The 24,976-nt window shown below is 43.0% G+C and overlaps 1 protein-coding gene across 4 annotated transcripts in view; it reads left to right on the plus strand.

Moving 5' to 3' along the window:
* The window catches only part of woc (without children), a 119,023-nt gene that overhangs the window by 79,214 nt on the left and 14,833 nt on the right, over positions 1-24,976 (plus strand). For all 4 annotated transcript variants that reach the window (XM_068374096.1, XM_068374098.1, XM_068374097.1 and 1 more), the window contains exons 10-16: positions 6,557-6,657; positions 9,490-9,619; positions 15,487-15,689; positions 15,979-16,132; positions 16,374-16,487; positions 19,960-20,174; positions 22,986-23,202. In XM_068374096.1, coding sequence (XP_068230197.1) covers positions 6,557-6,657; positions 9,490-9,619; positions 15,487-15,689; positions 15,979-16,132; positions 16,374-16,487; positions 19,960-20,174; positions 22,986-23,202 — 1,134 coding nt within the window. The remainder of the gene's footprint in view (positions 1-6,556; positions 6,658-9,489; positions 9,620-15,486; positions 15,690-15,978; positions 16,133-16,373; positions 16,488-19,959; positions 20,175-22,985; positions 23,203-24,976) is intronic.

Raw genomic sequence — 24,976 nt, forward strand, 5'->3', positions numbered from 1 at the left:
CCTCGTTCCAGTGAACGTGCGTCTAGGCTGCCGCCTTCTACGCACAGCCTAGAACCACGCGACCTGGCACGCAGGAAAGACCTCTTGCAGAAGCATAAGTCCTCGAGGCCTTCGGTTCACACCGCCCAGAGGGGGAAAACGCGCTTCTTTGCAGGCAGCCTGACCGAACCAGCCCAGCTGGTGCGGTCATCGAGTAAGAAGGAACGGTTCCCGTTGTCGGGTCAGCCCACCGGGACCGTGACTTCCGCTTCCAGAGCCTTCGGGCAATCGAGGGCCCTCCCTGAGCTGGTGGTACCCACCTTGCAGCGAGACCCACTCTCTTACGGAGCTCACTACGGTTACAAGGCGGCCCCCCTGGACCCAAGGGCGGGACGACTGGTCTGCTGAACCAGCAACCCGGCGCCCCCACTCCAGGCCGAGGCCTCGGCTGACGGAGGAGAAGCTCCCCCGTCGGAGGACTCTGCATATAGAAGAGTGGTGGGCCTCATCAGGAGGCACCATGGGATTACAGAACCCTCAGCGCCAAAGGGGGATTCCTGGAGATCAAGCCTCCTGAGAATTACCCATCACGCCACCCTTCCGAAGTCCTCCCTGGCCCTTCCTCTTGCCCCAGACCTAGTACTAGGGCAAGAGTACATAGACAACTTAGTGGCCAGCAATGCGGAAGCCCCCAAGTCCCAGAGTGCCTCGAAACTGCTCCAGGGCCTCAAAGCACAAGGGAAAGTATACATTCCAGAAGGGCGGCGCCCAGGCCCCTGTAGAGTGGACCCGGCCTTGGACATCCTAGGACAAGGCAGCTGAGACGAAAGGGCCGCATCAGCCCCGGTTTCCTTCTCTCCTACGGAAGCCGCCATGATGGAGGAGATGTCGCGGGACCTGGTTAACGTCTCCTCATGGCTGGACTGGTGGGCCTCCACTTTAGTAAACGTGCAAGCCTCCATCGACCCCGAAGATCCTGAACAGCAGAGCCTCCTGACGGACCTTCTCACCTCCGGGGGGAAAACTCTGAAGTTTCTATCGTACCAGGCGCTCGCCCTGACGGCCAACTGGGTCCTAAGGAAACGAGACACGGTCCTAGCTAAGGTATCGAGGAGGATCCCGGACAGAGAGGCCCGAGCTGTATGTAGCCTACCCTTGTGGGGTGAGTCTCTGTTCCCATTAAAAGAGCTGGAGAACCTGATGGAGAAAGTGTCTAAGAAGAAAGAGGCCAACGTCCCCAGACCTGCGTCGTCTAAAAGGCCGCCATACAGGAGGGCCGCCTCAGATAGCGCCGTGACTCCTCAGGCTGCCCCAAACACTTCGAGGAGGGACGCCCCTTCCTCCTCCTGGACAACAACTCCTCAGCCCTCTCGCAGAGGAGCACCAGCTTCTTCCAGCTCCTTCAGGTCGGGTTACTCCGCCTCTAAGAGAGGCAGATCAGGCCGCCCCTCTAGGAGAAGGTAGAGGGAGAGGCCCCCTACTCCCGCCCAAGCCTCGGGTTGGGGGATGCCTCAGACCGCATTGGCAAGCATGGAAGGCACAAGGAGCGGATCCTTGGACGGTGTCCGTCCTGAAAGAAGGCTACAGGCTCCCCTTCATAGCGGAACCACCCCCTCTTATTCCAGCCAGCCAGACAGAATGGTTGGCCCCCAGAGACCCGATGAAAAGGGCCACCCTTCAAGAGGAGATTTCCTCCATGTTAGGGAAGGGGGCCATGGAAGAGGTCCTTCTCCCAGGCCCAGGCTTCTACAGCCGCCTGTTCCTGGTAGAGAAAGCAACGGGGGGGTGGAGACCCGTGATAGACCTGTCGGCCCTCAACAAGTTCGTCAAGAAGACGGACTTCAAGATGGACACCCCAAAATCCGTCCTGCTGTCCTTGAGGGAGAAAGATTATATGATGACTGTCGACCTTAAGGATGCATACTTCCAGATCCCTGTCCACCCGTCGAGTCGGAAGTTCCTCCGGGTAAAATGGGGATCCCAGATCCTGCAGTTCAAGACCCTTTGCTTCGGTCTGTCGACGGCCCCTCAAGTGTTCACGAGGGTCTTCGCGACAGTCTCAGTGTGGGCTCACGAACGAGGTATCCGTCTCATCAGATACCTGGACGACTGGTTGCTCCTTTCCAACTCAAAGGCCCCCTTGGAGGAGCAAGGGAGAAACCTCCTCCAGTTCTGCAGGAATCTGGGAATCGTAATCAATCTGGAAAAGTCGAACTTAACACCATCCAACAGAATGGGATACTTGGGGATGACGGATACCGTGCAGGGGAAGGTTTTCCCCTCGGAAGACAGGATACGGAACCTCAAGCACATCATTCAGCCGTTCCTGTCAGAATATTCCAGGAGGGCGAGAGACTGGCAGAGACTGATAGGTCACCTGGACTCATTGGAGAAACTGGTTCCCCAAGGGAGGATGAGGCTCAGACCCATTCAATGGAACCTCAAGAGCCTCTGGTCCCAGACAGACTCACAGAAGGCGTTAATTCCAGTCCTTCCAGATACGAGAGCCTCCCTAGAATGGTGGCACTGCCAGTCGAACTCCCTCAAGGGGATGCCCCTCGGGTCTAGTCCCCCCGAGTACCTCCTGTTCACAGACGCCTCCAACCAAGGGTGGGGGGCCCACCTTCTGGAAGAGACAGCAAGCGGTACCTGGTCGGAGAGCGAAAAGCGTCTACACATCAATGTCCTAGAACTAAGAGCAGTCCAGAAGGCATGTCTTCACTTTGCAAGTTGGCTAAAGGGAAACACCGTGGCGTTAATGTGCGACAACGCCATGGTAGTGGCCTACATAAAGAAGCAAGGGGGCATGAGATCAAAAGAACTGTGCGACCTCGCCATAAGCATCCTACATTTGGCAGACGAGCAGTAAGTGGTGCTGCTAGCAAGGTTCATCCCCGGGAAGAAAAACGTTCTGGTCGACGGCCTCAGCAGAATGGGTCAAATAGTGGGGAGAGAGTGGTCTCTACACCCAGAAGTAGCCAGACTCATCATTCAACGCTGGGGCTCCCCGGTGATGGACCTCTTTGCAACAAAGCTCAACGCCCAACTACCGGTCTATTGCTCCCCGGTCCCAAACCAAAAGGCAGCCCTAGAAGACGCCTTCCAGAACAAGTGGGACAACCTGGACGTGTACGCTTGTCCCCCCTTCACGTTGATAAGGCAGGTACTCAACAGAGTAAGGGCCTCCTGAAACCTAAGGATGACTTTGGTAGCGCCCTGGTGGCCGGAGAGAGAGTGGTTCGCGGACCTAAAAGACCTAGCGAGCCAACCGCCTTGGCCTCTGCCCGCCAGGTCAGACCTCCTGCACCAACCGCACTTCTTCAGGCTCCACGACAACCCTCTCTCTCTTCGCCTTCACGCCTGGAGACTATCGAGCGGCTCTTGAAGAAGGAGGGGTACTCCGCCACCACAGCTAAGAGAATGTCCCTATACCTGAGGAGATCCTCTACCGTGGTATACCAGGCGAAGTGAGCATTCTTCACGAAGTGGTGCTCGGAGAAACACATTAGACCTCTTAAAGCTTCGGTCCCGGACATAGCTGAGTTTCTGGTGTATCTTAGAGATAAAGTGGGAATGTCAATCCCAGCCATTAAAGGAGTTCGAACCGCCTTAGGCCAAGTCTTCCTCCGGAAAGGCATCGACCTGGGGACCTCGAGACACATAGCGATGCTGATTAGGAGTTTCGAGCAATCCTACCCCCCTCAAGCTAGGAGAGTGCCCAGGTGGGACCTAGCCAAGGTCTTAAAGATGCTAAGTCTTCCTCCCTTTGAACCCCTGAAAGATATCGGGGACAAAGACCTCACCCTCAAGACCGTCTTCTTGCTAGCCTTAGCTTCGGCTAAGAGAGTGGGCGAGATCCATGGTCTGTCTTACGACGTTTCGCACTCCCAAGGGTGGAAGGAAGTGTCCTTCAGGTTCGTGCCCTCCTTTGTGGCGAAGACTCAGAACCCAGCAGTCTGGGACCCGAGGTTTGTGGGTTTCTCAATTCCGGCCATTCCCAAGACGGGCATTACGGAAGACTTGAAGTTATGCCCAGTACGGACTCTCAGAAAATACCTGGAAAGGACAGCTCATCTCCGACCAGGTATCAAGAACTTCTTCGTTTCCACAGGTGTTAATAGGAAGCAAGTTTCCAAGAACACCATTTCCTTCTGGCTGAGACAAGTCATCGCTAGAACCTATGAAGAGGATAAAATGGCAGTGCCAGGCACTCCCCGCCCCCATGACATCAGGGGTCTGAGCACCTCCTTGGCCTTTGAGAGAAACATGGCGGTGGGGCAGATCCTGCAGGCAGGCACTTGGTCGCACCAGTCGACCTTTACTGCCCACTACCTCAAGGATTATTCAAGAAAATCCTTGGACGGGTTCTCCATTGGGACAGTCATTGCCGCCCTCCAAGCTGTGTAGCGGTAGGCCAGAGGCTGTCCCCAACGACGAACAAATTCTTCGCGACTACATCAGGAGAAAATCGTCAGAAGAAGTTTTAAGAGGTGAGTCTTAGATAATAGCGTAAGGTTCCGCAGTTATCCTTGCTCCGTACTCTGATAGGCCCCCGCATTCCATAGCCCTCTAGGCACTATGTGCTTAGTCAAGTGTCAGAATAGCACTCCCGCCTCCTAAAGTATAAGTCTCCAAAGAAAGTAGTTCTCGGTAAGTATTTTGTGTTGGAACAAATCAAAAATTTTGAATAATTTTTATTTTTCCTAACATACTTACCGAGAACTACTTTCGGGTAATGGCCCTCCCTTCCGTCCCCGAGTGCCATCCTTCCATTGCCAATTTGGGCTAAGAGACGAACTTAATGAGGACGCTGACCCAGAGAAGCAGTGACCTGCCCTAATCCTGCCCTCAGGGCGCATTCCTTGGCGGCGGGGGTAAGCCTATGTAGAGCGGAGTAAGGGGGGGTAACGGCGGGAAAAACCTTGGTCGAGATAGAGGAATCACAAGTGACTCCAAAGAAAGTAGTTCTCGGTAAGTATGTTAGGAAAAATAAAAATTATTTAAAATTTTTGATTTATTTATAGGTTTTGTAAATTGTTGGTGTTATGTTCTCTGATCTTAATCACAGATTTGTTAGAGACCAGTTTCAAAGAATTTTTGGGATTTTGTGTGAACTTTGACTTCTTTTCTGATGTTCTGTAGGGTAGTTTTCTTGAACCTGATGTTATTACTGTACTAGCTTTGTAATTGCTAATAGACATGGAAGACTTCAGAGACTTCATTTGCCAACTTTTTACCTAGCTCCATTCTAGGAGTTTCTGTGTTTAGGTAAAACTACTTGAAGTTTTTCATTAAAAAATCTCATGTTCATTTAATGTTTTGAATCTGAAAATATCATATTCATGAATAGAGACCTCTGGAGAGATTGTATGAAAATAAAGGAAGGAGTTAAGTTCAAAATGTTGAAAATAGATTATGGTTTATCATGAGATAACAGGAAAGGGAGTAATTATTATTAGATGGCGACTTTAGAATACATATGGGGCTAATTGCTACATTTGCATGTTTAGTCAAAAGGGCACAAGGTTGTTCAGGTAATAATGATGAGAAGATATGTATTTTTAGTATAGAAACAGTTATTGTGGAGCCAACTGTATTTCACACACCAGCAATAGTATCTAATTCTGGGGCTATTAGTTTATTGAATGTAAGTGGCAAAGAGAAAGAGATTGAAAGCGTTCGAGTTGAAGTATCTGGGGGAGTATGACTAGCGTATCTCAATTGGATAGGGTTAGGATTGAAGTAGTGAGGGTGAGAATGAGTGTGAGGAATGAATTAGCATCTAGCGTGGCTATAAGTGTGTTGAGATGGTTTTGCCATATGAATAATATGGATAATTGTCTGCTGAAGGTGATAAATGCAAGAGTTGATGGGAGAAGTGCAAGAAGAAGGCTAAGGTTTTGGTGGATGGATGGAGTGAAGGAAGACCTAGGGGACACAGGAATAGATGTGATAGTGACAAAGAGTGTGCTAGGAATAGAAATGAATGGCAAGCGATTGTAACAGTTCCGATAGGCTCTGGTGTTTAACCACTGAGGTAGTGGCATTATGGGAGTCAGCATATGAATTCTTCATTTGTGGTGGAAAACTCTGATAAGTCCCTTGTCAGGCAAAGAGGATCGATGTTTTTTTTTTTTTAATTTTTTTTCTTTTGTTTTTTGGTGTCGGCTACCTCACAAAATTGGGGGAAGTGCCATGATAGATAGATATTTTTTCTTTTAAAAATCACTAGCTCCATAAAAAATTAGATGTGGGTTATAAATGTTAATCTTTATATTAGTTTTAGTAATTGAGAGGATTTAGTTGACTATGTACTGTTCCTTTCCTTTTTGTATCAGGCTAGCAATTACTACATAACACCAAAAACTGTTTTATGTGATTAATGATTTAATGCCATTGAGATGATACATAATTGTTTTATGTGAAAATTGGCTATTTTATAACAGTAGTATTTCACTAAGAAATTACAATGGGGATCAAGGAAGCCCTTTGGGTCCTTATTCTTTGTTTTAATCATATCAAGGAATTGATATTATTGATATTAGACCTTTTGTGTAATATTGATTATTATTTTCAGGACCAAAACCTACTTCACAGCTAACTTCGAATTCAACTTCAACTAGTACAAATTCATCCAGTAAATCAACTACACCAGCTCTATCTCAAGAAACGCTGCAGGTGAGGAAGCCCGCTCTGTACCTGTTTAATTAAGGTTTTCATATTCTACCTTCTTTTTTTTTTCTTTTTCTTTTTTTTTTTCCTAATCAACCTTTGAAAACATTCAAGTTGAAGACAGATAGATGTTCCAGAGAAAAATACTCCTTGATTGGAGGTTTGTGTATTTGTTAGTGCACCTTATGATGTGTACTGTAGGCATTACTTATGGATCTTTTCAGTATTCCTTTGGCTCCTAGTTGCATTATATTCTAATTTATTTTTGATTCTGGTTCCTCTCTTCCATCATGCTGTCCAACTTCTAACTTTCACTTCCTAGTGTAACTGCAGTGTTTTCCCTCAGTTGAATTTGGGTGCTGAATGTCCTCAGAGAGCCAAGCACCAGGTTGTAAAGCCCCAATTCATAAATCCAATCCAACTTTTTAAAGTGAAATTAAAAAATAAATAACTGAATCTTATGCATAAAGGAATTATTATGTGCCTGGGATTTATAATCTTCAGGACCTTCACTCAAAAACATTCTTACATAAGGTTTCGTGTCTATTAATTCTCAAGGTAATCTGCAATAGCAGAAAATTATGCCATCCAGTTATCATTATCTCCCATCTTAGTATATACTACTGAACTACTAGCCATTTGTTTTGCTAGTGACCATTTATTGTACCCCCTTGTAATAATTAGTAACTAGGGAGTTTGTATGTGTTGTTAGAAGAAGCGAGTAGATAGGGTTAGGAACGAAGTAGTGAGGGTGAGAACGGGTGTAAAAAATGAGTTAGCAGTTAGAGTGGATATGAATGTGTTGAGGTGGTTTGGCCATGTTGAGGGAATGAAAAATGGCTGTCTGCTAAAGAAGGTAATGAATGCAAGAGTTGATGGGAAAAGTACAAGAGGAAGCAAGGTTTGGGTGGATGGATGAAGTAAAGGAAGCTCTGGGTGACAGGAGGGCAGATGTGAGAGAGGCAAGAGAGCATACTAGAAATAGGAATGAAGGGCGAGCGATTTTGACGCAGTTCCGGTAGGCCCTTCTGCTTCCTCCGGTGCCTTGGTTGACCGTGGAGGTAGCAGCAGTAGGGGATTTAGCGTTATGAAGCTTCATCTGTGGTGGATAATGTGGGAGGGTGGGCTAGCATTACCAGCCGAACTCGGTTGAGTGCCTTGTCAGGCTAGGAGGAGCATAGAGAGGAGAGGTCCCCTTTTCTGTTTCATTTGTTTGATGTCGGATACCCCCCAAAATTGGGGGAAGTGCCTTGGTATATGTATATATGTATATTGTCTAAATCTTTGTATGTATGTTTGAAATGGCTTTAGTAACTGATTGGTGTCTAAGATCCTGTTGTGTTAACTGTTTGTGTAGGTCAGATTCTCACTTGGATTTGTTCATCTATATTTTTTCCTAGAAAAAAAGGTTGCTAGTGGTCTAGATACAGGTGAGCCTACCCAGACATACCTTCAATTACGAGTTCTGACGCCCTTGTTTATTTTCATTTAAGTAGATTAGATGACAGTCATACATGCCCCATCAATTATTAAAACACAATATCTCACCTGAACATATGATCAACTTGGTGGTGCTTGGATATAGGAGGTGCATATATTTAGAATGGAGGTTGGTAAAGGAAATGCAGAAGAGTTTCAAAGTGTTTACAGAGCCATCAGCTTGTTTAATGGAACTTTTCACATAGAATGCACTGCATTACTAATATGACAAATTTGTTCCACCAATGGCCAGTTTCTTGATGATTGCCAGAATTTCAGGTTTACATCTATCCCTATAGATTGGATTTTTTTTTACACTTAGAAAAGACAAATTTTCAGATGCAAACTACTGTTAAATTTCATTAACTTTTTGTATATAAAGTGATGGAAGAGATAATTAAAAAGCTTTAGAAAAGATTGTCATTTTATTATGTGCGTAGTGTGTGTCGAGTCTTAATTTTTTAAGTCGTTTGCATCCAAGCAGCATCATGTGAAAGTATTATGTGACCTCAATAAGACATACGGCAGTTCTTGTAGGTTTAAGTTCTTAAAACATTTTGTGATTCATGATCTAAGTAGCAAGATGCCTTTGTTCAACCAGACATTTGTAATACAGAATTCTAATTTACACTTTGCAGTGATTCCTTCAGTTAACGAATGTGTCAATTAAATTGTAGTTGGTCTGTTCAAACAGTATGGAAGGAAATTTTAAATCTTTAGAATACTTTCTTACTTGTAGTAGGCTCAAGTAAGGTGGAGTTACATAAAGAATAAAAATTGTAAAGTCAACTTTTAAGATGTCTGATGAACTCATAATCAATTTCATGTTTCTAAGTCACTTGAATTATTTGCTGACAGTTTTCTATTTGTAGTTGTATGACAGTGACTTAAGGTTGAGTATTTGTTTTTTTATCTTTATATGACCATGACTAGGTCATTTTAGGTATTTGTTATTGTTTATCATTTATTTAGACACAATAATTTTTTCTAAAGAAGCTGGATATAGTTGTTATTAAAGGTATATTCTTTACTGAATGGAAGGAGATAGAGGGGATCTAATTAGTTAAAAAAAATTTAGCCTAAGGAGCCTGCCAATTTTGTAATGAATACTCCCAGTGTTATGCTAAACAGATTATTAAGAATAAATTTTATATCTGGAAAACCATCTAAATTTCATTGTTTAATGGATATTCAGAGACGAGATACTTAAGAATTCCTTCAGTTGATATTGTCAGTTGATTATGGGCCAGCATTGAAATTCAAATAAGAATTCATACAATAATGAGTATTTGATTAGCTTTTTTATTGTTTTAAGAAGTTTATATGGTTTATGTATGAAAATAACCATCTTTTTGTCAGGCAACAACAGAGCTGCTAAAAATGCTTGTACCGCCAACAGTAGTAAACAAAACTACAATGTGTAAGCCTTCTACATGTACAAAGGGAGTCTACTGTAAACCTCATCCATGGCACAGACAAACACAGACAGGTTGGTATAGTGTTGTTATTCCTGGTAATTTTTAAAGTAATTGGCATATTAATTTGTATTGGTCACCATGTGTTAAAGTTTGGATTAACATCTTTAATTCTTGCCATTTACGAAAGTTAATTTGATTATTTTTTTCTTTTATTGCCATTAAAAAAAAAAAGAATATGTAAACCTACTGTTCCTTGAAAGTGTTCTAATTTATCCATGTTTTCTCAGTTTTATTTACTATATAAAAGTTAATAGTTTTAAGAACTGCTTCGTCCCCCAAATATTCAAACACTAATTTTTCCTTCTTCATTTAGTAGTATTGTAATTAGTTTTCTTATGCTGTTATTTTTATGAAAAAATTTTGCTAGTCCTCTCAAAATTGTATTTTTCAGCTTAAAAGGAATGTAAGGTAGTTGAAAATATTAAGAAAGCTCAGTAGAAATTGAATACCAAATAACTAGAAGAATGAAGTTGCAAATTGTAATGATTTGTTCTGACAATTAACAAATAATTTTAAAGGTTACAGTTACCTGACATCAGAGGGTACATGCACGTCTAATGGTGCTACCCAATGGAGAAAGAGTTAAGATGTAACAAAGATAACATTAGATTTGTTCAGCTCTACTTAGAATTTTTTATTCCATTGAGTAAGAAATCTAAAAAATAATTTGTTCCAACACAAATACTTACCTCGAACTACTTTCTTAGGAGTTACCTGTAATCTCCTCTCAACCGACCAGAGTTTTGTGTAGTATACCCTACGTCCGTTTTCTATGGAGGACTAACCCAGGAGTAAGGAGAACATGCCCTTGGGGTAGACCTGAGCTAGGTCGGCGTTAGCTTGGGTCCCGTTAGTCAGTAAGTTCTCTGGTCGCGTCGTGATACCATCACGCCGCTCTCATTCTCTTACGACTCTTTGTGTCCCACGTGGTTACCGCGTGGTATCTCTGTGCTTATCCCTTGTGTTCTCGCGTGTTCACTGCCTTTCCTTGTGCTTCCCAAGTGTATTCCTTGATTATTCCCTTCGTTCCTGTGTCTTGTGGTTGTGTGCGATGGAGCAGATCCGCCGTTTTCCTGGGCCTAGAGCCGGAAAGTCGTGTGGAGCGTTCCTTTCCAAGCCCGAAGTAGACCCTCATTCACTTTGCTCTTCCTGTAGAGGCAGTGTGTGCTCGCCGTCGGATACGTGCGATGAATGTGTTAGCTGGAATGAGATCCAGTGGGTGCGTTATGGCACTAAAAAGAAGTCGTCGAAACGTTTGCCCAGGAAGTCTAGCATCTCTTCGCCGTTACCGTCGCCCAGTGGACGATCCGACGGGGCTTCTGTCTCGCCTTCTCCTACCCAGAGTAGGGGACGAGGTAAGTCCGTTACGGGGAAAGGGCCGAGGGCCCTTCCCCAGGAGTCTAATGTGTATGAAGTGGGGGTTGCTGGGACTTCTCAGGCTAGTGGGAGCCTGATAGTGCTGTGTCTGGGGGTTCTGGAGACTCTGCCCTTGTGCTTGGGGGGCACGTCTCCTCCTCCGACCCCTTGTGGAGTAGTAATGTTGTGCCTGTTTCATCGCCCGCTTCGTGGGCCTGTGGTTCGGGTACTTCAGCAGCTGCTGACGCCCAGGAAAAGTTGGACTCTACGGTAAGTGAGCCCTTCGAGTGGAGGCTCCCTAAAACGCCAGGTAGGTCCCCAATGCGGATGGAAGAGGGCTTGGATACCTGGTTCCCTAGTGTAGTGCGTCCAACCTCTTTTCCAGCTCCTCTGACGAAGGTTCCGGAGTCTTTCCTACAACCCTCGACCTCTGGAACGCAGCAGGTCGCGAAGCCCTCCGTAGCCCCCGCTCCCGCCCGTCGGTCGGGTTGTACAGTATCGTCGGGCTCTTCAAATGGTGGTTCTTCGATCTCTTGAGAAGGTGAAGCCAGGAGGAGGCGCCAGCGACGGAGGGAGCGGTCCAGGACCAGGTGTTCCCGCTCGAGATTCAGTAGAAAACGGTCCCGGTCTCCACAAAGGAAGGACAGGAAGAGTAGGTCCCCCGATGGTGATTGGGTCTTCGTTCCCCGTAGAAGTGATTTGCAGCGTTCCCCTGACCGGCGGTCCAGGGATTATTCGCCGCGAAGGCCATCTTCCAGCCGCAGATATGACCCTCGCAGGGAACAATGCGAGAAGTCCTCTTCAGGCAGGCGTAAGTCCGCGGAGCTCCCGGCTCACCCCGCCGAGCGGGGGCAGCCGTGCTTCCGTACGGGCAGCCGGGGCGAGTCAGCACAGCTGGCTCGGCCCTTGGACTTGAAGGAACGGTTCCCTCCGTCGGGTCAGCCCACGGGATCCGCGTCCTCGTCCTCCAGAGAGATTACACGGACGGTAGTCCTCGCCGGCAGGGCGATGCCTGTCCTGGCCCCCAACCCTGCTGCGGAGGTTCCCGTCGGGGCAGACCGCTACCACCGCAGGGGAGGGCCTGTTGATCCAGAGCCAAAGCGCCCGGTAGGAGTGCCCGGTGACCCGGCTCCTCGGGATCAGGCGGAAGGTACTGCTGACAGCAGAGAAGGTTCCCCGACCGAGGACTCGGCGTATCGGAAAGTAATAGGCCTGATACGAAGGCATCATCGGATTGAGGAACCGGTTCCAACCGATGAGGACTTCTGGAGGTCCAGCCGGTGTCGGTTGATGGAGGCACCCGTCCAGCAGAAAACCTCCCTGGACCTGCCTGTGGCCAGAGATCTAGTCCTGGGACGGGCTCACGTTGATAAAGTTGTGGCAGGCAATGCCGAAGCTCCCAAAACACAGAGCTCCTTGAAGTTGCTACAGGGACTCAGGTCCCAGAGTAGGTTCTATGTGCCAGAGGGACAGCGGCCGGGAGCCTGCAAAGTGGAGCCCTCCCTCGAAGTTCTGGGATAGGGTGCCCCGGAAGACAGAGCCTCCTCGGCCCCGATTTGCTTTTCGCAGTCGGAGGCAGCGATGATGGAGGAGATGTCGAAAGACTTGGTGCACGTCTCCTCTTGGTTGGACTGGTGGGCCTCCACGCTAGTAGGGGTACAAGCCACATATGACTTGACAGACCCGGAGCAACAGAACCTACTGAAGGAGCTTATCATCTCCGGGGGCAAGACTCTGAAGTTCCTTACATATCAGTCCCTTGCCCTTTCAGCGAACTGGGTTCTGCGCAATATGGATACTATCCTGGCAAAGCTTTCCCGGAAGATCCCGGACAGGGAGGCGAGGGCCATGAGGAGCCTTCCTGTGTGGGGTGACTCCTTGTTCCCCTTGAAACAGCTAGAGGAGATAATGGAGAAGGTAGCTAAACAGAAGGAAGTGAGCGCTCCCAGACCTCAACCAGTAAGGAGGCCCCCCTACAAGAGGTCAGTATCAGACGGGCCCTCTACTTCTCAGGCCCCTCCTAGCCTGACGAGGAGAGAAGCCCCTTCTTCCTCGTGGGCTTCAGCGCCACGCCTCCCTCCTCCCAGAAGTAGCCAGGCTCATCATTCAACGTTGGGGTTCCCCAGTGATGGACCTCTTTGCAACCAGGCTGAACGTACAACTCCCCGTGTTTTGTTCTCCTGTCCCAGACCCAAAGGCAGCCTTGGAGGATGCCTTTCAGCACAAATGGGACAACCTAGACGTGTACGCTTTTACCCCCTTCACGTTGATCAGGCAAGTGCTCAACAGAGTAAGGGCTGCCCGAAACTTAAGGATGACTTTGGTAGCGCCCTGGTGGCCGGAGAGAGAGTGGTTCGCAGATCTAAAAGACCTGGCAAGCCATCCTCCATGGCCACTCCCGGACAGGCCAGATCTTCTACAACAGCCACATTTTCTCAGGTTCCACGACAACCCACAGTCTCTATGCTTTCATGCCTGGAGACTATCGAGCGCCTCCTGAGGAAGGAAGGATATTCGTCAGGAACTGCTAAGAAGATGTCGCTTTATCTGAGAAGGTCGTCGGCAGCAGTCTACCAAGCGAAAAGGGCCTCTTTTACGAAGTGGTGCGCTTCAAGGGACATCAAGCCCCTCAAAGCCTCAGTCCCAGATATCGCAGACTTTCTAGTATATCTCAGAGACGAGGCAGGGATGTCAATCCCAGCTATAAAAGGAGTACGTGCAGCCTTGGGTCAAGTCTTCCTTCTGAAGGGCATCGACCTGGACTAGGGTTCTGAAGATGTTAAGTAGCCCCCCGTTCGAACCGATGAAAGATATTGTAGACAGGGATCTCACTCTCAAGACGGTCTTTTTGTTGGCCTTGGCCTCTGCAAAAAGAGTAGCAGAGATCCATGGGCTGTCTTACGACGTCCCTCATTCGAAGGGGTGGAGAGAAATCTCCCTCAAGTTCGTCCCTTCGTTCGTGGCAAAACCCAGAATCCAGCAGTCTGGGATCCTAAGTTCGAGGGGTTCTCACTGCCAGCCATTCCTAAGACTGGGAATCCAGAGGATTTGAGGTTGTGCCCTGTCCGTGCCGTTAGGAAGTACCTTGAGAGGACTGCACATCTCCGGCCGGGTATCAAGAGTCTTTTCGTCTCCACAGGTGTTACGAAGAAGCAGGTATCGAAGAATACCATATCCTTTTGGTTGAGACAAGTTATTGTCAGGGCCTATAAGGAGGAGGGACTGGCCCTGCCAGGTACTCCTAGGCCTCATGACATTAGAGGACTAAGCACTTCCTTAGCCTTTGAGAAGAACATGGCAGTGGGCCAGATCCTTCGGGCGGGCACCTGGTAGAACCAGTCGACCTTTACTGCCCATTGTCTCAAGGATTACTCAAGGAGGTCTTTGGACGGGTTTTCCATTGGGACAGTCATCTCCGCGCTCCAAGTGATTTAACGGTGAAGCCCCAGGCACAATTGTGGATAGCAAAACCAGGAGACAGGTTCGTTCCTTTTCACCCTAACCCCGTTTCCTATCCCTACTGGAGATAACCACACATGTGTAACCAATGAAGAACACGTCTCTGCAACTTTGTCACTGGACTCGGCATCAGAAAATTTTTTTTTTTTTTTCAAAGGGTGAGTACTTAGACACTAACGTGAGCTCTTTATGTAGTTTACCCTACCGTTCTTTTCCCAGTTTTTATAGAGCCTACTTCATATCTAGGTTACTTGTCGTCCGCTTAGCTGGGTCTTGAAGGTCAGGAAGACACTCCCACCTCCTAAAGTGTAAGTCTCCTAAGAAAGTAGTTCGAGGTAAGTATTTGTGTTGGAACAAATCAAAAATTTTAAGTAATTTTTATTTTTCCCAACATACTTACCGAGAACTACTTTTGGGTAATGGCCCTCCCTACCTTCCCGGAGTGCCTTTCTGCCCTTGCAGGGACTTTTTGCACCATCCGAGGAACTTACTGACTAACGGGACCCAAGCTAACGCCGACATAGCTCAGGTCTACCCTCAGGGCACGTTCTCCTTACTCCTGGGTTAGTCCTCCATAGAAAACGGACGTAGGGTATACTACACAAAACTCTGGTCGGTTGAGAGGAGATTACAGGTAACTCCTAAGAAAGTAGTTCTCGGTAAGTATGTTATGAAAAATAAAAATTACCTAAAAATTTTTATTTTCTTTGTTTTTAAAACCAGAAGTGTCATGGTAGGTGAGGAATATATTAGGAGACTTTCCTTTAGCTCTGGGGAGTGGAAAGTAATATGTATCAGTGTTTTTTCCTCCTTGTTTAGGCAGCTTTTTCATTTATGTATGACTGATCATGATTGAATTTCCGTGTATATGTATGTTTTTTTATTAATAGCAATAGAGCAACTGTGGATAAGTAAATTTGCTGATAAGAAAGGCGGGGTGCATGTGTGTGTGTGTATTTGGTATTAATGATTCTTGGTATTGAATAATCAGTCACTGATATTTGTGGTTTGGCTTAATTAGTTCAAATCACATATGCACCTTCTATAATGCATTATTTTTCAGACCTGGCTGGCATTGATAGCAACATGTCCGACAAAGAGTATCCTCCTATCTTGCCGGTGCCAATTCCTTGTTATGTACCTGCACCCATGTGCATGTATAATGTTCCGTGCCCGGTTCCAATCTTTGTTCCAATACCTCTTCCTGTTCCTGTGTTCTTGCCCACGTCGGCAAAAACCTCAAAGGACGTTTTGGCACTCATGAAGGTAGGTTGACTTTGGATTACATATGGCATGAAGATTGCTCTGCTTTAGTATTTTTCCAGCATGAATCACAAACTTCTTTTGTGGTTGTGCTTCCTATATGCATGTCAATATCATAAGCAAAATTCCGGTAACAAATCTTTGAAGATGTATAAAGGTGCAATATGCATCAGTATTTCACCACCACCGAATAACCCTAATACGGATATGTTAATATTTTTAAAGTGGAATTATTCCTAATAGCTATAATTTTAAAGTTACATTAAAGTTGATTTTCATTTCTGTTCTCAAGAAAATTCAAGATGAGATACCAACCGACCCCATTCAGGCTGAGATGTTACTTCTAGCCCGCCAGACTATTGAACAAGAGCAGGAGGAAGCTGGTTCCGAACCAGTAGAAGAGCCGGCAGAAGAACCCTCAAGTCCTGTTGATAACTTCACTACATGTAAGTGTTCATATGATTTAATAGGAAAGATTACTTGAATGTGATTGATAATGTTGAAATGGTGAGAATAATCAGATTCAAGCATTTTGTGAGCATAGGAAAAAAACTTACTTTATGTAATAGATTAATCATAGGTCACTTCAGGGAGTTATTTGTATTTTATTAAAGTTTTTTAATTTGTAACAGATTTACCGTATGAAAATATTTGCCATGGATATTGTTTAACATTGTCTATATATAGATTCAGGTGATGATGAGGCTGGTAACGATGAAACTGCTAACGATGAGTTGAACTCGGCTGATGAAGCTTGTCTCAATACAATGGAAGAAGATTTGCCAAGATATCCTCTTCGAGGTGGGTGTCTTCTGTTTTACATGAAAAATTTCTTTAGATATCAGGTATCTGTATTGTAGATTGCCATGTGAATTGTCTTGTTGTAATCCTCAGTAATTCCACATTTTTATTTTATTAACATCACCATTTGAGTGTCAACCCCTAAACAAATTTGGCACTCAATGCCAAGGTACTTTTTAGGACATTTTATTTGATTCATCTTAGTAGGAATAGTAATAGAGGTAAGACTTTACAGGCTTTTCTGTGATATAGACGAATAAATTTCCTTTTTATTCATAAACTTCTCTACTGTATTAATAAAATTGTCATGGATGTAGATTATAAAGAAACTCAATGTAAAATGTCTATAATGGTATCAAAGGAAGTATAAATAAACAAATGTAGAATGTTTATAGTGTGCTCAAAAGGAACATTATTTTTGCTTTTGCTTTTGGGGATGTGTAGAATTTCTTTGCTTTGCCCATGAAAGATGTTTTGTTTCATCAGTATATGTATATTAACCTACCTCCAATGCCATTTTAGTGTAATTGTAGTAGTTCAATAGATTTTAAGGCGTTCCTCCCGTCTAGCCTCTTGTCACAAAAGGGTAATAGTAGAGCAAACTACTTTTATCTAAGCCTGAATATCACTACTGACATTTATGTAGAAACCCACGACAATTTTCAAATATAGAACTTGCTTGAAATAATTCATCAGGTAGTTTTACATATTGTTATCCCATATCTGTTAGAGCAATATCATGTATTATTTAAAAGTATTTGAAATAGTGGGTACCTATTGTAACTGTTTAGTGGACCCTCCCAATGGAAGCTGGGAACCCATAGCCAAAACACTACAACTGGAAGGAAGAGACCTCATTAGAACCTAACTTGGAAGCTGATAACCTGAAGGTCCAGCCAAGGCCGAACAGAAGTCCTTCTTGGACCCTCCACTGGGAGCTGATAACCCAAAAGCCAGCAATGGCCGAATCTAAAGAAATGGAAGGAAGATCCTCCATGGGAGCGTAAAGAAAGCATTAAGGCATGTCAATAGTACCTAGACAAGCCGCATCTTGAGTCGGCTGACCGCAGAGGCAGCAGACCAATGCTTCTATTATTGTAGCTATGAGTGAAGTGTTCATGGGAGATGCAATCATTCCTAATCCAGGCAGACCCGTAACTGGCATACTGAGTGAAAGCATGACTTGGATCCAAGCTAGGTAGTGAAGTGTCCACTATGACCCCATTCTGAAACCCCTAACTGCTGAAATTGTATATTAAGGTTAGATCTCTCAGATCCTTTTTGGGGTAAATGTTCAGTAGACCCTGCAATCTTAGGAAAACCTTTCTCTCACATTAAAAGGAGGAAAATGGCTTTGGCTCTTGGGACTTCCTCCTCATGAGCTGAATTACAAGCAGAATTGATCCACTGCAAAGAAATAGGAAATTTTTTTCAGGGTCTCAAGCTGTGCCCCCAATTAGCAGAACAACCACAGTGCACCCAACAATGCTTGTGACACCAATTCGGGTTAGCTGGGTTATAACAGCCAACCTAGATGCATCTTGGTTTAATGTCAATAATTTGTAATCAAAACGATGTAAATGAAAACACCCCCATTATAAAACATACGTCAGAAAGAAGTAATATATCTTCCATCTCCCTCCTATATAATGACCACCAAACTAAAAGATTGAGGCTCACAATGTAGGAACCCATTTTTGAAAAATATTTACTTTAGTAAGATAGGTTACGATCCATCCTATTCCTTACATATAACCTCATGGATTACCAACCCAAAGGTTACAGGAACAAAATACTATAAGGTAGCCTACCAAGTTTTAAAATAGGAAGAGCTTTGATTAAAACTTATGATTCTATCAAACCTCTCTTCTCTCCCTCCAATACCCATATCAGAAGAATATTGAAGAACTACATAGAAGGAATGTATGAGCAGCCAACCCTCTCATCTCATGGGCATGCACCAAATTGGAGGGGCCAGGAATAACCTCTCCACCATACTTGTTATTCAAATACATTCATGTATTGAGAAAACTGTCCAATTAATAGGTGATCTCTTTGATAATCGACTACATGATTATCTAGGTTATAAAACTGCTGTAATACAGCTGATTCTGCTTCTAGCCTAACCTCACCAAGATTAGAACTAACATGCTATAATTAGAACGCCTGGTGCAGGATTCAACTAACGTTAAGCTAGTAAACTAAATGCAGTTACAGTTAAATGTAATAATATTCACCATGTAACCTGCTGGACAACCTCCATTAAGGTTACACTAGCCTTACCATAATTATAGATACGGCAAGGTTAACCTTTCATGGTATTTCATAATATGACACACTTGGTAGGGTAATTACCAAAGACCCAACCTTATATAGAAAGACATGCATGAAAACTAACAACACCGATCAACCCGGTGACCAATCAAATAACAAGCCCACAATTTCTCAACTGCCAACACTTTACTAAAGCATGTTTATATAAATTAATTACCTAAAAGAAGAAAAAAAATTATATCAGAAACTTGGCTTTAAGGCTGTTCTTAATGGCACAATATGAGACTTAAGACGTGTCATTATGTAGTAGGTGACAAATAGTGAGTGGTGGTTGAGGGTTATTTTCTATGACGCTGAGCATGAAGTCACACAGCAAAGGAATTTCTGCTACTGAGATGAAATGGCGATTTCAAATTTCAACTACTGAGGTGTGGCGAATTCAGATGAGCCTAAATTTGTGTCTGTCCCTTACACTTAGAGTCCGTGTTTTGCACGTTGCTAAACTTACCCAAGAATAGGGGAGAAAATATTTCTTTGGTATTCATGTCGTGTTTGATTCCCTGTTCTAGCCTTATATAGGAAAGTCCTTGGAGACCTCACAGCACTTTTAACCCCAAAAACGTGGTTTTTTTTTTACAGCTATTGAACCAAATGTTTTCCAATATTTTTCAAGCAATGGTACTTTTCTTTTCTACTAAGGATTGGTAGAATAAGTTGTATGTTACAATCCTACTTTTTAATCCTGTCAATGACTTGCATGCCTTTTTTATCTTATTATTGAGAACTAAAGGAATATTTGCTTGAAACAGTGGAAAGAAGTGTGTGTAATCTCCCCATCCTTGTAAACTATGGGTGGGGAATTTTGAGGAGCTTATATGTCTACCTGCTAAATCATCAGCAATCATTGCATGGCCCTCCCTGGTCATAGCTTGGGCATCAATTTTATACATTTTTTGGTCAGTCTCAACGACACCATCCTATTCTTCGCCTCTCCATCTCAAGAGCGGCCTGGAGAAAATAAAAACAGAAATTTCCCTGAAGTGAGCAGTAAATTTATATGAATTAAAATGATTAAATTCAGTGTGCTGAAGAGAGTTGTAACTATCCAGTGTCCTTATATGTTACATATATTTAATTAATGTTCCATTATAATTTTATTGAATAATCAGGTTAATGATTTTTCTGCTTGTGTTGTCAGATACAGAAATGACTTCAAACTATAGTGAAAATGAAACTGTTAATGAAAACAAAGGCAAGAGAAAAAAGAGAGGGAGAGGGAGACCGAGAAAAAGACTCCGGCATGATAGCGATGAATCTCAGTCCCTTTCGGAAGTTGAAGAAGCAGATGATCCAGAATTCTTCCCTGAACCGGAAACTGTACTGGAAGAAGAATTCCAAGGACCTTTCCTCAATGTAAGTATAAGTTTTGAAAAGTTTCGATCCTTGCCTAAGAGGTCAACTTTAGGTTTATCCAAAAAAGATCAAACCCCAACAGCTAACTTTGGTTATTTTTATTTGACAAAAAAAAAAAAAATAAAAAAAAAAAGAATAATTTCACACCACATGCAGTTGCTCATTTTTTAATATCGATATATTAATAGTATGTTAGGCCATCCAATTATATATAGTTACCGAATTTTTCTCTGGGTCTGACTATTTCAAGCATTACATGGCAATATTTATTTCAAGATCTCTAGGAAATGTACAAAACTGTGTGCTAATCACCAATATGCATAATTTTATATTTCATTGAATCAAAATTCATTGCATGAGGAAATGTTCTCATCACAGTTGTACGGTATCCCCAGTTGGCCTCCAATTTTTTTTGTAGAGAAAATCCTTTATGTATTCTATAAGTATCGAACAAGAGAAAAATTAAATTACATGCACATATACTAAGTACTTGTGTATACCAGTAAAGGAAAAGTAAGAGTGAAAAGATCTTATTAGATGAAAAAATTATCACATTCGACATGGGACTCTATGGCAGTAAATCCTTAAGTTATTGTATAAGGCAACCAATGATTGGTTTTGAAGTTAGGTATATAAATCTATTACAAACTAAGCATTGTCAGGTTCTAATCAATCCCACCCCCACAAAAATAAACTTTTCACAAAAATTTTCAGCCTTATTTGGGCCTTTTTAGTTGTTCTAATTACAAAAACTATTAGTGCTTAGAATTAAAAAAAAAAAAAAACAGTTGATGTATCACTGAGTGAATATCCTTTCTATTGATATATAGTTCTGTATACTGTACTTTAAAAATACTAACGACAGAACCCAATACTCGGACACGAGTGGGCGCCGACGACGACGACTGTACTTTAAAAATACTTGTGTAAATGTGTAAACAGAGGATGCAATTTTAGAAATGTTGAGTGGTGTTAGAAGAGGTAGGGGATGTATGGATCAGAATTTTACCGTTAGGCAGATATGCGAGGAATAGTTAGGAAAAAGTAAGGTGTATGTTGCATATATGGATCTGGAGAAAGCTTATATTAGAGTTGTTAGGGAAGCGATGTGGAATATGAGCAGTGAAGACTTTATACATGGGCAGTAAAGCGTGTGTTAGGATAGGGAATTAAGTGAGTGGTTTCCAGTGAGAGTGGGACTGAGACAGGGATGTGTGATGTTGCTGTGGTTGTTCAATTTGTTGTTGATGGGTTTATGATAGAGGCGAATGCTCGAGTGTTTGGTTGAAGATTGAAACTGGTTGAGAGTGATCAGGAGTGGGAGGTGAATAATTTTTGTTTGCAGGTAATAGGGTATTGATTGCAGACTCAGAGACGTGGGGTCGATTAGTGACAGAATTTGGAAGGGTGTGTGAGAGAAAGAAGTCGAGTTAATGTGGGTAAGAGTAAAGTTACAAGATGCACGAGAAAGGAGAATGGTGCTAGGGTGAATGTCATGTTGAATGTAGAGTTACTTGAAGTAGATCAGTTTAAGTACTGTACTTGCGGTCTATTGTTGCTGCAAATGGTGGAGTGGAAGGAGATGTATGTCAGAGAGTGAATGAAAGCTGTAAAGTGATAGGGAGGGTGAAGGAAGTGTAAAGAATAGAGGATTAGGAATGAATGTAAAGTGAGTTCTGTATGAGAAAGTGTTTGGACCAACTGTGATATTTGAATTGGAGTAGTGGGGAATGCAAGTGACAGACAAAAATTGAATGAGTTCGAGATGAAGTGTCTGAGGAATATGGCTGGTGTATCTCGATTTGATAGTTAGAATCAAAGTAGTGAGGGTGAGAACGAGTGTAAGAAATAAAATAACTGCTCGAGTGCATATGAATGTGTTGTGGTTTGGCCATGTAGAGAGAATGGAAAATGGCCATTTTTTTGAAGAAGGTGATAAATGCTAGAGTTGATAGGAGAAGTACGAGAGGAAGGGAAAAGTTTTGTGGATGGATGGAGTGAAGAAATCTGTGGGTGATAGGAGGATAGATGTAAGAGAGTCAAAAGAGCTTGCTAGAAATTGGAATGAATAGCGAACAATTGTGACTCAGTTCCGATAAGGCCTGCTGCTTCCTGCGGTTGCTTTGATGACCGCTGAGGTAGCAGCAGTAGGGGATTCGGCATATGAAGCTTCATTTGTGGTGGATAACGGGAGAGGGTGGGATGTGGCACCTTAGCAGTAACAACCAAACTTGGCTGAATCTCTCGTCTAGCTGGGAGTAGCTAAGAGAAGAAAACTTTTTTTTTTTTTATGTTGGCTACCCCCCCCAAAAAAAAAAAATTGGAGGAATCCTTGGTAGATAGGTAGATGTGTAAATAATAAAAGAAAAGAAGTCACTGGGCAAAGATTATGTCATATGAGGTTTAAGGGAGAAAAAATACCCAGTTGTAGAAAGTTTTATGAGATTCACAGGGTATTGAAAGTTTTTTTTTTTTTTTCTCAAGTCAGTCTTACTGGATTCAAATTGGTTATATCAGAATCCTTGGGTATACTGTGAAGTAAATAAAGGAATTATAAACCAGCAAAATAGTTTTTCAGAGTGATATTTTCATAGATAGTCATTCACCACCTTTTTCCATCAAGAGCCCAGCTATCTCACTGAGGCCTTAAGTAACTAAATGACAACTAAATAAAACTATAAACCTAACCATTTGGATATTCTAATAGAATGAGACCAAATGGGTTGGATAGATCTTTTAAAGGAGCTCAAGTTTTTTTTTCTTAGTTAAAGCAGTGTGTTAATAAAGTGAATGTTTGTTTGTTGATTGCAGAAAATGTATGGCTTAACTGCCTGGAAAAGCTGGGTTACCAAAAAGAATGCCGAATTAGCTGGTGTGTCATCATCTAGGTCCATGAAACTCATCTCGGAGGATTTGCTCACCATGAATTGCGATGAGTTGAATTATGCCCTTTGTCTTTTCTTGAAAGATTTAAGAAAACCTAATGGTGAGGCGTATCAGCCGGATACAATTTTGTACTTATTGCTAGGTGAGTATATAATGTCATCTTACTGTCTAAGGTCTAATTTACTTATAATCTTTTTTTTTTTAAAGGTACATTCCTCTTGTTGAAGGAGTGTGTAAACATATTCCAAATATAGACTCATTCTACTGCAATTATTATTTATAATGATAATAAGAAAGCTACCTTTTTATGCTTGCTCACAACCCCATTTATCATGCTTCTTTTAGAGTTGTGATGAAGACAAAGCCTCCCTCATGACTCAGCATGTGAATGCTTTATGGGTGGTTGTTTGTGATGCAAGGAAGGACTTTCTTGTACTAAGAAGGATAATCTCTCTGCCTTCAATTAGCAGACTTTTTTCTTCCCCTCTACTGAATGCCAAATAATATACCATTGGCAACTTTTGTAAAGAGGATAGTCAGCATTTTTGTGTTGAATTTTGATTTTCATGGAGGGTGGAGTTGGATCACTTTCTTCACCTGTAGAATTGGAACACCTGAGTACAGTTGAATGGAAAGACACTTTCATGCCGAACCTTGTCCACCATACTTGGTCTGTTCTTGATAGACTAGTGACTATTAATCTGAGGGAAAGGCTTATATTAAAGTGGTAATTTTAGGGTAGCTATTTTTTCTGTTATTATTGCTGGCCATCATAGGGTATGGGAATTCCGTCTTAAAAGGATCTAGATCTTTATACTTATCGTGATTATAAACTTACAGCAAACTGATTAAATTGAACTTACAAAGAAATTGATAAACATTTTATTAAACTGATTAAAGGCTTGAATATTTACCCCTGAACCATTTAAAGAAATTTAAAAGCATAGATTAGAGAAATTATATCAAATCCTGCTCCCACTCAGTTTACAAGCCTAGTTGGACCTAACTGGTAAAGATTCTTGATCCTGAACACAGACACAAGAAGTGCTCTTGGGTGCAGCAGCTCAAGCTCCCTCCCTCCTCAGTAAAACTGTGGGCTTGTGGCATAACAAATCCAAAAAGAAATTATTTTAATGAAACTGAAATTCATGTGCTATTCATTCTTTGAATGAGAAGCTGTCCACAAATAAAAAGAAATTGAAAAGACCTAGGTTAAACCCCTGGTAGAATTAACGCCTTTCCCGAGCCGACTCATCTTGGTTTCTTATTCTTTTCTTCAGCCAAGCCTTGGTTGGCTGTATTTATTCCTATTTGTATAAAATCCTTTCGTCCATTAAAATAGGGAATGTCTTCAGCTAAGCTATAAAAGCTGTTGAATTTATTAACGAAGTAGTTAATGACAAAGTACATGTGGGCAAGTAGCCCCACCCACTTGCCTGTTAAAGACTTCCATTTTGTCTTCAGCTGCAACGTTTATAGACGTACTGTTGGGTCTCATCCAAATTTGTAGTAGCATATTAGAAACACCCCTTCCTGGGAATGTATTGTCAAGGGAGTTAAGAGACCTGTTCAAGTTCTGTAGTTTCTTGAAGATTTTGCAACCTGACCATCTTTGTTAATGAGGTATTATTATTATTATTATTATTATTATTATTATTATTATTATAAGCTAAGCTACAACCCTAGTTGGAAAAGCAGGATGCTATAAACCCAGGGACTCCAACAGGGAAAAATAGCACTAGGAGGAAAGGAAACAAAGAAATAAACTACAAGAGAAGTAATGAACAATCAAAATAGAATATTTTAAGAGCAGTAACAACATTAAATTAGATCTTTCATATATAAACTTATTAAAGATAAAAAAAAAAATAAAAAAACAAGAGGAAGAGAAATAAGAATAGTGTACCCTCAAGCAT

The sequence above is a fragment of the Palaemon carinicauda genome, chromosome 5, assembly GCF_036898095.1.
Source record: "Palaemon carinicauda isolate YSFRI2023 chromosome 5, ASM3689809v2, whole genome shotgun sequence".
In the NCBI taxonomy this organism is placed as follows: Eukaryota; Metazoa; Arthropoda; class Malacostraca; order Decapoda; family Palaemonidae; genus Palaemon; species Palaemon carinicauda.